The 11,403-nt window shown below is 42.7% G+C and overlaps 1 protein-coding gene across 3 annotated transcripts in view; it reads right to left on the bottom strand.

Annotated features, from left to right (window-relative positions):
- The window catches only part of mgat4b (alpha-1,3-mannosyl-glycoprotein 4-beta-N-acetylglucosaminyltransferase B), a 192,130-nt gene that overhangs the window by 85,855 nt on the left and 94,872 nt on the right, over positions 1-11,403 (bottom strand). For all 3 annotated transcript variants that reach the window (XM_079504657.1, XM_079504656.1, XM_079504658.1), the window contains exon 2: positions 4,630-4,809. In XM_079504657.1, the coding sequence (XP_079360783.1) occupies positions 4,630-4,809 (180 nt within the window). The remainder of the gene's footprint in view (positions 1-4,629; positions 4,810-11,403) is intronic.

The following is an 11,403-nucleotide window of genomic DNA, read 5'->3' as shown; positions in this document are numbered from 1 at the left end:
ACATCCAGTATGAAGGGAAAACACTGGTGTTTGATCCCCGACTACTCACAGAATCCACACACACGTGTAAAAGGTAAGCTAGGTGCCAGAGGCTGGGGTTGCTATAGCAGTAGAAGGGTATGTACAGAAGACTCATCCATAATTCACCCTAATCCTCCAACTGATCACTTACATTATCAGGGTGCAGTTGGTGGAAGATCAAATGAGACAGGTATATACCGCTGCAGAGGGAGTCTTCAGTGGTTATGATTTCTTATGTGTATTATGTAAAGTCAATATTTTACTCAATATTTTCTGAAATACATGTGCAATATTATTATGCATTTAAAAAAAATAAACTTAAAAAATATGTGTGCTACTGCTTGTTTGGGACTTTTGTGAAGTACTATAGCCAAATTAAGTGGTATTGAGGTCAAATTGAGCCATAACTGCAATTTCTGTTGAGCCACAAAAACGTCCTGCTGCCTCCTGCATTATGTGCACATTGAAAACAGGTGGTATGCACTGTGCACTGTGCAAGGCCGTTGAGTGCATGCTATCTGACGAGCACTTCCAAACTCCAACACATAAAAAGAATCATCTGCAAGGAATTTCTTGACAGAAAGAAGCTCATAACAGGTCTACTGTGTGCCAGTGCCAGTGCCACTGTCTGCTATTAAGTTTAAAGATGAGTTCAGTTTATATGTACTTTACCAGTGCCACTGTCGGCTATTATGTTTAAAGCTGCATTACACCTCAAGCAGACTGAAATGATCAAACCTTTAAATTAATCGTCTGGTTTTGGTCTTATTTTGTTTATAAAGTGCATGCTATTCTTGTGTGATCCTCAACACAGGATTTGATAAATCCAGACTCAAATTATTAGTGTTGCCGCCACCACCACCAATAATCATGATAGTAAGAGCAGCTACTGTATGTGGCATGTTGTGGGCTTGTAGATCAGCAATTCTCTTTTAATTTTAGCCTATAATGACATGATGTCAGGGTCAAAGTGGTTAGCTATAGTTAGCCAGCGGGACTGGGAAGTTATCCACTGTATACTGGCAGCTGGCAATCATGGGACAGGCATTATGTGTGGCATAATGCATGGTCCAAGTATATTCCATGTTTGGGTGGATTTCAATAATTGGGTCTTATCAGTACAGTTACAGGAGAAAAGGGACACTTAGGTGAGCACTTCCAAACTCCAACACATAAAAAGAATCATCTGCAAGGAATTTCTTGACAGAAAGAAGCTCATAACAGGTCTACTGTGGATAATTCAAGCTTTTTGTACAGCTGCAATGTTGGTGAGTTTGATGTCGTTTAATACAATCAGATAGGACCTTTCTGTTTGGATGTCAATGGCAAATTGCTTTTAGTTTGCCACCCTGCCATTAAAAGGACCACTTCACCACTTTTCAACTTCTCTTCCTATAATTGGTCCTAACTAATGTTCATGATAAAATTCCACCATTTTTTTCTATAGTCTCAGTCAAGTCAAGTTAAGAAACATGATTGATCGCTGGTTCAATCACATTGGAAGTGGCTCAAGCTCTCGTTGTTGGGGAAATTGTAACGTTAATTGGTATACAACATGAGCGTGTGTTTGTTTTGATTTGTGTCGGACTCGGTCCCCCCGCGTGTGTGTTTGTGTGTGCTTTCGTATTTTATTTCATTTCTGTCTGAGCTGCTAGCTGCGTACTTGTCCGTGTTTGATAGATTCGTGTCGGTGCGTGTGAATATGTGATTGCGTCCATGACGTGTTTGTTTTCCACACAAAACGTGTGTGTGTGAGATAGACAGACAGACATACAGACAGGTACCAGTGCCACTGACTGCTATTAAGTTTAAAGATGAGTTCAGTGTATATGTACTGTACCAGTGCCACTGTCTGCTATTAAGTTTAAAGATGAGTTCAGTTTATATGCACTGTACCAGTGCCACTGTCTGCTATTATGTTTAAAGCTGCATTACACCTCAAGCAGACTGAAATGATCAAACCTTTAAATTCATCGTCTGGTTTTGGTCTTAATTTGTTTATAAAGTGCATGCTATTCTTGTGTGATCCTCAACACAGGATTTGATGAATCCAGACTCAAATTATTAGTGTTGCCACCACCACCACCACCACCACCACCAATAATCATGATAGTAAGAGCAGCTACTGTATGTGGCATGTTGTGGGCTTGTAGATCAGCAATTCTCTTTTCATTTTAGCCTATAATGACATGATGTCAGGGTTAAAGTGTTTAGCTATAGTTAGCCAGCCACTGTATACTGGCAGGTGGCAATCATGGGACAGGCATTATGTGTGGCATAATGCATGGTCCAAGTATATTCCATGTTTGGGTGGATTTCAATAATTGGGTCTTATCAGTACAGTTACAGGAGAAAAGGGCCACTTAGGTGAATGTATTATACTGCATATTAGGTTATTACAGTATATAGATAGATGGTTCTCGAAAGACAGTGCTACTTGAGGACAGGAGGAGACAGGAAGACAGTGCTACTTGAGGACAGGATGAGACAGGAAGACAGTGCTACTTGAGGACAGGATGAGACAGGAAGACAGTGCTACTTGAGGACAGGAGGAGACAGGAAGACAGGGCTACTTGAGGACAGGATGAGACAGGAAGACAGTGCTACTTGAGGACAGGAGGAGACAGGGAGTTCTACAAGACAGTGCTACTTGAGGACAGGAGGAGACAGGGAGTTCTACAAGTTAAAACAATTTTTTTGTTTGTCAACGCAGCTTAAAGGAGCATTCAGTGATTTGGGTGATTTGGAAAACCACCCAGTCCGCCCCGGTAACAAAATGTGCACAAGCACGCGCTACAGTGGGGGGAAGTGCAACAGGCCAACAGCATGTGCACCAAGGCCCGCCCCCACTCGATTGGAGGAAGGCCCCTCTCATCCTGATTGGATGAAGGTTTTGCCACCCGCCACCAAAACTGAAACTAGGGTTTTTTGACCCCAGGGGCTCACTGGGGACAGGGAGGATTTCCTTATATGGTCAGCACACTCTATAGTAGGGAGGATTATCCAGAAAAAAAGAAAAAATAAGTGATATTTGAATTAAGTCAAATCACTGAATATACCTTTAAATAGTTGACGGGTGAATGATGAGTGATTAATGAAGGGCATTGCAGGATTGAAAGGAATGCAGTGTCACAGTATACAGTAGTTTGATGCAAAGGTGCCTAACTTTGATCAGAGGTGAGGAGGAGGTCTGATGGTGAGGCTGTGGATAATGGTTTCCATGAATTATTCTTTATGAGTGTTGATATAATTTAGTTATTATATTATTGGACTCATTGAAACACTTTCTCTCAACTGACACAATTCTGATTTACTTGTCCAGTTCTGCCCTCCGATGCCTTGGTGCTCCTTCATGACATGAAGGGGCCACTGACAAGTCTTGGCACGGACATGTTTGTCCATGTACGGACATGTTGATGACCCTTGTACGGACATGTTGATGACCCTTGTACGGACATGTTGATGACCCTGTCCCTTGAGCATACAAACAATGTTCACTGGAGCAGTGGAACCCCTGTTTTGTTGTTGGTGCTTGTGTTGTTGGGGAGCATTTGCTATAACAAAGTATAGGCCTACACAGTAGTGTCATTGCTTTAACTTGGTATCTGGAATGTGATGCTGTTGCTGCAGGGTGAACTATGGGTAGCATATAGTATAATGGATGCCTTATTGCCCCTCCAGGCCTCCACCCAAAACCACCACCAGCCCCCACTGCCTGTATCCATCAGTGTTGCTAAGAAACAAAGCTGGAAACAGCCAAAATTCCCCAATGTTTAAATTGCTCAAAGCTTTGACGCTTCTTGTCAGCAGCTGCCTGGTAGAACGGTCGTTCATATTCACAAATGTCAAAAATAAAATTGAACTAACGATATGAATGGCACATTGACAACCGAACAAGCTCTCACTTATGGTAGTTGAACCTAAACTTGTCAGAGATCAATTTTGATGAACCCAGCCTCACGGCTGACTCTGCAAACCATGCAGCACCTCTTGTGTTTCATGTTTGTGTTTCATATTCTGGGAATGCAAATTAATATGTTACACTAAAATGATAGCCTCCTCCTCGATGTGTCTGCTCCTGCCCCATCCGAGATCAACACAGTCAAAGCAGTGTTGCTATTGGTCGACAGTACAAATTTAAATTAACAAAAAGACATCAACCCGTAACACTCCTTCACAGCAAATTTACTTTGGTTCCATTACATTCCATTTAAATTAATTGAATTCGATGCAAAATATTGCTTAGACATGCCGGTGTGACTGGTACTGTGTAGAGAGAAGGAGAGAGAGAGATAGAGAGAGAGAGAATGAGAGAAAGAGAGAGCGAGAGAATGAGTGAAAGAGAGAGAGAGACAGATACAATTGAGAGATGGAGAGGGAGTGTAAGATGGAGAGTGACAGAGCCAATGATAGAAATGGAGATAGAACATTCCGCATTGTGCGCAACTGTGTGCACACCCAGCACAGTGTGTGTGTGTGTGTGTGTGTGTGTGTGTGTGTGTGTGTGTGTGTGTGTGTGTGTGTGTGTGTGTGTGTGTGTGTGTGTGTCTGCGTGCGCGTGCACTCCAGTCTGTCCAATCAAAGCGGTATGAAGCAGGGCCTATATACCTGACAGACTGCTCCAGGTGTGGTTGATGTCCCGCAGGGCCTGCTTCTCTGCGATGGCCCTCTTGATCTCGTCCAGCACCAGGTTGAGCTCCTTGGAGCGCTTCAAGTTCTCCTGCTCGGCAGAGTGGAGACGCTCCCTCAGGGCCAGAAACTCCCTCTGGTAGATGTCTACCACATCACCTGGTGGGACAAGAAGAGACCGGAAGAGCAGGCCTTTTAACAGATCATTGTGATTCACAATTGAATGAACAGCATGTTTATGGTTTATGAGTCATAGACGGTGACGTGGCAGTGGTCGGCTTGGCCGCTGTCCCATTAGACAGTATTAGGATGAACAAAAATAGAAATGGCTGACGTAAAAACGTTGTACTTTCACACAAAACATCTATAAAATTAGATATGAAATAGCCGATCTATCCTATCCTTTATATTAACCCCTTTTGGCGGGAACCCCTTTTGGTGTTAGCATTATGTTATGCTTTAGCTATTGAAAAATAGCAGATCTACAAGCTCATAGCGCGCCACTGAGTGGCGCGCTACGAGCTTGTAGATCTGCTATTTTTGAAAAATCGAAGAGCGACTGACACAGAAACATAGCTTTTTCAGAAAACAGTCGGGATGTAGAAGACATTTTTAGAATCTGATCTCAGGTCAAAATGGGTTAACTTTATTTGTGTAGCACTTTTCAAAACAAGGTCACAAAATGCTTTACGGACAAGAGGGTCAAATTAAAACCACACACGAGTAGCAAGACACAATAATAGAGATTGAGATCTTGGCCAAGATAGGAAATAAAAGACTGTCAAACGGTGGTAAGAAACAGTACAAATAGTGTAAAGAGAATAGAGGAAAGAGAAAGAGGTGCTTTAAATACAAAGATAGATCTGACCAACCGTCTAACACGCTGTACCAACATGTATAAGTGTACAGTACATGTACACTGTAAGTGCCACAGCACTGCCTTCACCACAACTTTATTACACCTGCACGCTTGTACATCCCTTTTATTGACAGGCCGTACGCGCACATACACACACGCACGCACGCACGCACGCACGCACGCACGCACGCACGCACGCACGCACGCGCACACAAGCACACACACTTTTGTGTTTCACTGCAGAGCACTTTTCAAGCCATTAACCAGTCTTAACAGCCCAGTCAATACTATTAGGGTGTAGACTGGTACGCATTGATCACACCAACCAGTGATCCACCACAGATAGACAGGACTGCAGCCAAGACGGGGGGGAAGGGGGGGGGGGGGGAACACAGACGTTGGAACTTGTTGCCGTCTGGCAGAATCCTCAAATTTCCATATTTGTACTTTATATGCGTTTCAGTAATGAATGCCTTACTTCATCATACAAGAGTGTCTCGCAAAAGTAGATACAATAGCAGATCTACAAGCTTACATGTTTGTACAGTAGGTGGGCTATTTTAACTATGTAAGCTGTAGGGGGTCAAGCACGCAGTGCGAAGGCACCCTTTTGTTTTGTTTTCTTCTTCTATTTCTGGCTTAACCGGTTTTTATGACACTCTACATCTACAATATGGTAGAGAAACTAGAGATAGATATATAATTAGTGTAATATCACTTACAGGTATAAGCTGATAACACATTTGGCTGGTACCAAATTAAACACTAGTTAAACCTTTGTTATCAGTTAAATTGTGTGCGTAGTCACTGCACTTTTGGCTTTGTAAGGCAGTATAGTAAGTATTGTAACTTTACACCACCGGTATTTCTGCATTAATGTCCCACCTATTCTGAAGAAAACCTGGAGACTGGCAAGTCAGCCACTGTACTGGCTCTAGTAGTGTTTTTATTTAAATGTTTTAATCAAAGATTTGCCATGGACAGGGACAAGTCTTGACACGGACACATTTAGCCCGTGCATGGACAAAATGTACAGAATGTGAAGGGGGATTGGTTTAGCAACCCGGATATAATATGCACTAAAAGGTATGTACATCACATCAGTAAAATATTTGCAAATTATCATCATGTTTAGGTGTAGAATAATAATAATAAAGACATTGTGTGCTCAGTGCTATAGTCAATTTTGTTTTGTATTTTTGTCTCTGTGCAGCCATGACACCGTGCTGTCGAGCTCATCTAGTTTCTGAGAAATTAAGTTACGTGACATCATCGGAGAACGTGGAAGGACTATAGCGCCGGTCCCGGGTCATATGGATGAAATATATTTATGCATTCAAAAGAAAATGTCATACATCACAGCAGAACCCATGCGCTCCGAGGAAGCCGCAGGGAGCTAGCTCATTACAGAGATGTCCTGTGTCGTCTTCTCTGGAGGGTCACCATGACATGCTGTGCATGCATACAGACCACTGTTTAGCTGCCTGTCTGTGAACCTCTCGCTCGCCCCAGTGGGTTTCTGCACCTCCCTACACTAAGGTCTGAATAAATTCAGCTAAAGCCTTCTTTCTATTAAAGCTCTTTTCCTGTCTCCCTCGATTTCTCCCTCTCTCTCTCACTCTCTCTCTCTCTCTCCAACAAACAGCTGTGCCAAGTTCTGCCAACACAAAACACCAGCTTTGGATGCCTGGCTCAGTTCCTTCCTTTAACAGGACAGACAGTGTCATGCCACCGCTGCTGCACGGCAGGCGCGGAGAAAATAACAGCTATGAATGTATATAGTTGCTGAATAAAGGAAAGCATGAAGAGAGGGAGAATGTGTGATGAAAATGAGCGTCTGGCTGAGTGACGGGGGAGAGAAAGAGACGTTAAATCCTCTGTGGTTTGTGAACTTGTGGTATGATGAAACATGGGGCCAATATCTTGTGGCGGTATTGACGGGCTCTGAGGCAGCTGGCATGTGGAGTCCAGCCTCCTGCTATTCTTCACAAGCTCCAGGATTATTGGCCTTGTGTTCCCTTTGTCTCAATTTTGCGTATCTCTCGACTACGGTCTTGAAAACTAAAAACTAAGCCCACCTCCTCTGTCCCTTCTCAGAATCACAGTGAAAAGTATTTAATTCGAAACAAAGCAGTACAATTGTCGTTTATCCTCTGGCCATTTGTCTGCTGATATGTTAGCCTGTTATCCGCTAAGTCATACAACTCTTATCTTACACCCATTATAGTTACGTTTTTATTCATTGCACTTTATAGTCCCGTATTGCCAGACGATCGGAGACCTTGGCCTACTGATACATCTGGGGACCCTGCAAGGTCATTCATTGATTTGTCAAAATAATTTGATAGTCGATCATAATATCTTAATAAGCAAGCTATCCTCATTCCTCATAGGATTGGATGAGCTCTGATTTAATTGTTTTTCATGATCTTCTTTCAGGGAGAGCTCAAGATGGTGTTGCTCTGGCTCTCTTTAAATCAGTAAAAGAGTCTATATTCTTGGTTCACTTTTATTTATATTAGAATTATTATACATGAATATAAAATGTTAAGGAAGAATTGGATTCTTGTATAGAAAAATATTGCTTTTCCACAGTCAGTCGGAAGACCATTGTACAATAAACAAAATGTCTGTGCTTGAATATAATGGCATGTTGAACATGTACCGTATGCCTCCCGCTTCTACTTTGAAGCCTCTCAATGCTGTGTTTCATTCATATAGCGCTCTGCTTTTAATCACTGGAGAAAAATTACTCGCTGTACTTTATACAAAAAAGTAGGTTGGCCCTCTTTAACTAAGACAAGTGAATGGCTTTGTATTTTATTTATAAGGCTCTGCTTATGAAACTTCCCTTTTATCTCTGATCCTTGATTGCTTTTAAACATAGAGAACTAGGTCAAAGTTTTGTTTGTTTCGTTTTAAAAGTACCACACATAAAAACTGAACTTGGCAAGGCTGGTTTTAAACATTATGCCCCGTACAAATGGAATGAACAACACCTTTAAATTAGACTGTCTTGTTCTGCTGAAGGATTACAATATTGACCTCATGACATACCAACGTACACTATGATGTATACAGGATGTTTGTTTACCGCTCGACTATACAGTATGTACTTATTTATATTTTTCAATGTTTCATAATTATGCACCTGTCTGTCTAATGTGTTTTACATAAAGAAATAAAGGACAACTAAACAAAACATCATATCCTGACTTATTCTAGTGTTTGTGTCAGTGGTGTAGATCATTGGTTCGCAACCTTTTTATACTGAAGTACCACCATAATAATGGTGTAATGATGTTAAAATACAGGAACGTATACCTGCCCTTTTTGTTCCATTCCTAAGCCAATAATGATGCTGCTCTGACAAAACTCTGTCTAGTCACTAATCAGCACAACTGATGATATTTCTAATGTGATGAATCCGTTCTCAAATATTCTATCAACGGCTAGGTGTGCTGTGATGCCCATTTCAGCATGGCTGGATAGCCTATTTCAACCAGCTATTTCAATATTTCATTCCACTTTTGTCTTTTTTCTTCTTTTTTGGGCGACTCCTCTGAGTACCACCAGAGAGGGGCTCAAGTACCCAGCAGTGGTACTAGTACCAGTGGTTGGGATCCTCTGGTGTAGATCTAGGAGGGTGCAAAGGGGGCCCACATGGGGGGGAGATCAGCTTCACCCGTCAGTCTCGTGCTGGGCCCAAGCCCCGGCCACCGAGAGGAAGCATTGACTCCAAATGGACATGCTGGCTGATCGTAGATACTGCAGCTCGAGCAGAACTGGTCCTACTGTATCTACGTCATAGAATTGCTCCGTTGAACTGAACCTATGGGTAGAGCTCATACTCGACAGCGGCGGTACGGTGCTCGTTCATGACTCGCACGAACGACTCACAGTGCTCATTCATGCTTACGGCCTGGCACGTTCATGAATGCAATTCTATGACGTAGCTGGGCCCAAAATGGGCCGAGCCCACCACTTTTCCAACTCGGAAGAAGGGGTGAAAAGGGGAGTATTGGCCCGGACAGTTAGCTCAACCGTCTGGGCACCTAGGCTGCTGAGCCAGCCTCACGGCGTGCCACGGGTTCGACTCCCGATCCCGACGGCCTTTGCCGCGTGTCTTCCCCCCATCCCTCTCCCCATTTCCTGTCAGTCTACTTTCATCCTATCAATAAAGGCAGTATTCGCTGGGTGAGCAACTCCATGCAAGTGGATGGGAATTGCGGTGCCGTCTCTATTATTTATAACTCTATGGCGGGGCCCCCTTGGTTTTGACTTGATAACATAATTACCGCCATGTGAAGATCCCCTTGCAACTTCCATTACGGTATACCTTGAAGTATGCAGCAATTAATTAACCATTGTGAGGAAATGTGTCCACTGCCCGTAACATCACAGCACGACAAAGTATAAACAGCAAAACAAAATTGGACCATGTCCAGCTCAAAGGCCAGAGCCAGGAGTATGTCCCCAACATGAATGTGTTCTTACACCCAGAGACCAGGTCCTGCTTTAAGTCCTGCTTTCTCAAACAGTGACTCGTGAACCACTTGTGGGTCATGGACCAATTTTTATGGGTCACGGTCATACTGTATATTTCCAAAGATGTTATATATATTTTTTTATAATTGTATACATTTGAAATACAAATGTGTAATAAAGAAGTAGTGGAAATAGCTGATCTACAAGCTCGCAACACGGCGCGAAGCGACGCGTTGTGTGCTTGGAGATTTGTTATTTTCACTAGTTTGCGTCCCGCGGGCAAAGCGTCTATAATCTCTCTTTTGGATCCTGAGCTGGAAAGTTTGGGAACTATCGAGGCCAGTGGCTTGTCAGGAGTAGTACATCCCCAACATGCACGTGTTGTTGTTGGCATGAGAGGAAACCCATGTAAACATGAGGACAACGAGCAAACCTGACACAGAAAGGCCTCACTCGGCTTTAAACCCAGGGTGTTCTCGCTGTGAGAGTGTTCACCACTGAGCCACTCTGTGCACATCATTTAGTAATTATTATTATCATATATGTGTTGATTGAACTAAGTATAGGAAAGTTGCTGATGGATGTCTTTCATAATTAGAACTGACTAATGAAAGAGTGACACGGACACAAATAGACAGACGAGGAGTTATGGCATGCTTAGTTCTATGGTGGTTATTAATGGCACATAATAGTAGCATCTGTTTGGCTGATGACTGCTGCTGATTGAGCTGATTGAGCACACACACACACACACACACACACACACACACACACACACACACACACACACACACACACACACACACACACACACACACACACACACACACACACACACACACACACACACACACACACACACACACACACACACACACACACACACACACACACAAAACAAAGTAAAGAACATCCTTGAATTCCCTCCATGCCCCATGCAGCAAAAAGAAGTTAGTGAACATTTACAATTGCTTGGCCACTTAAACCTTACAGTGAACTTCAATGACAATTTGCCTCTGAGATGTCTTTCAAAGACCTCTCGTCTTTTAACAATTTCGTGAACCTCCATACCCTTTTGTTTTTCTTTTTTCCCCCCGATGTCTGCACAATGTACAATAGTAGTAGCTCTTATAATATATAATAGTAGGTAATCTCATCAATATCCATTTTTGGGGCTCCCTCCAAATCAGCAGGAGTGTGCAGTGCCTGCTGCTCCACTGATTACAGAACATTATCATTCATCAGTGTCTGTGTGAATGCTCACATCATTATCATTATAGTTATTAGTTATCATTGGTTCGAATTCCATTGGCGAAGCTTCTCTTGTCACAACAGTTCACACATCTTGCTGCTGTGTTCGTACATTGTAGTATTTCTCTTCGTTGAGGCTTTCCTTAATTTTGGAT

The sequence above is a fragment of the Electrona antarctica genome (assembly GCF_951216825.1).
Source record: "Electrona antarctica genome assembly, chromosome: 1".
Lineage (NCBI taxonomy): Eukaryota > Metazoa > Chordata > Actinopteri > Myctophiformes > Myctophidae > Electrona > Electrona antarctica.
Note: the sequence above shows the minus strand (reverse complement) of the source record. Positions and strands in the feature narration are given on the sequence as shown.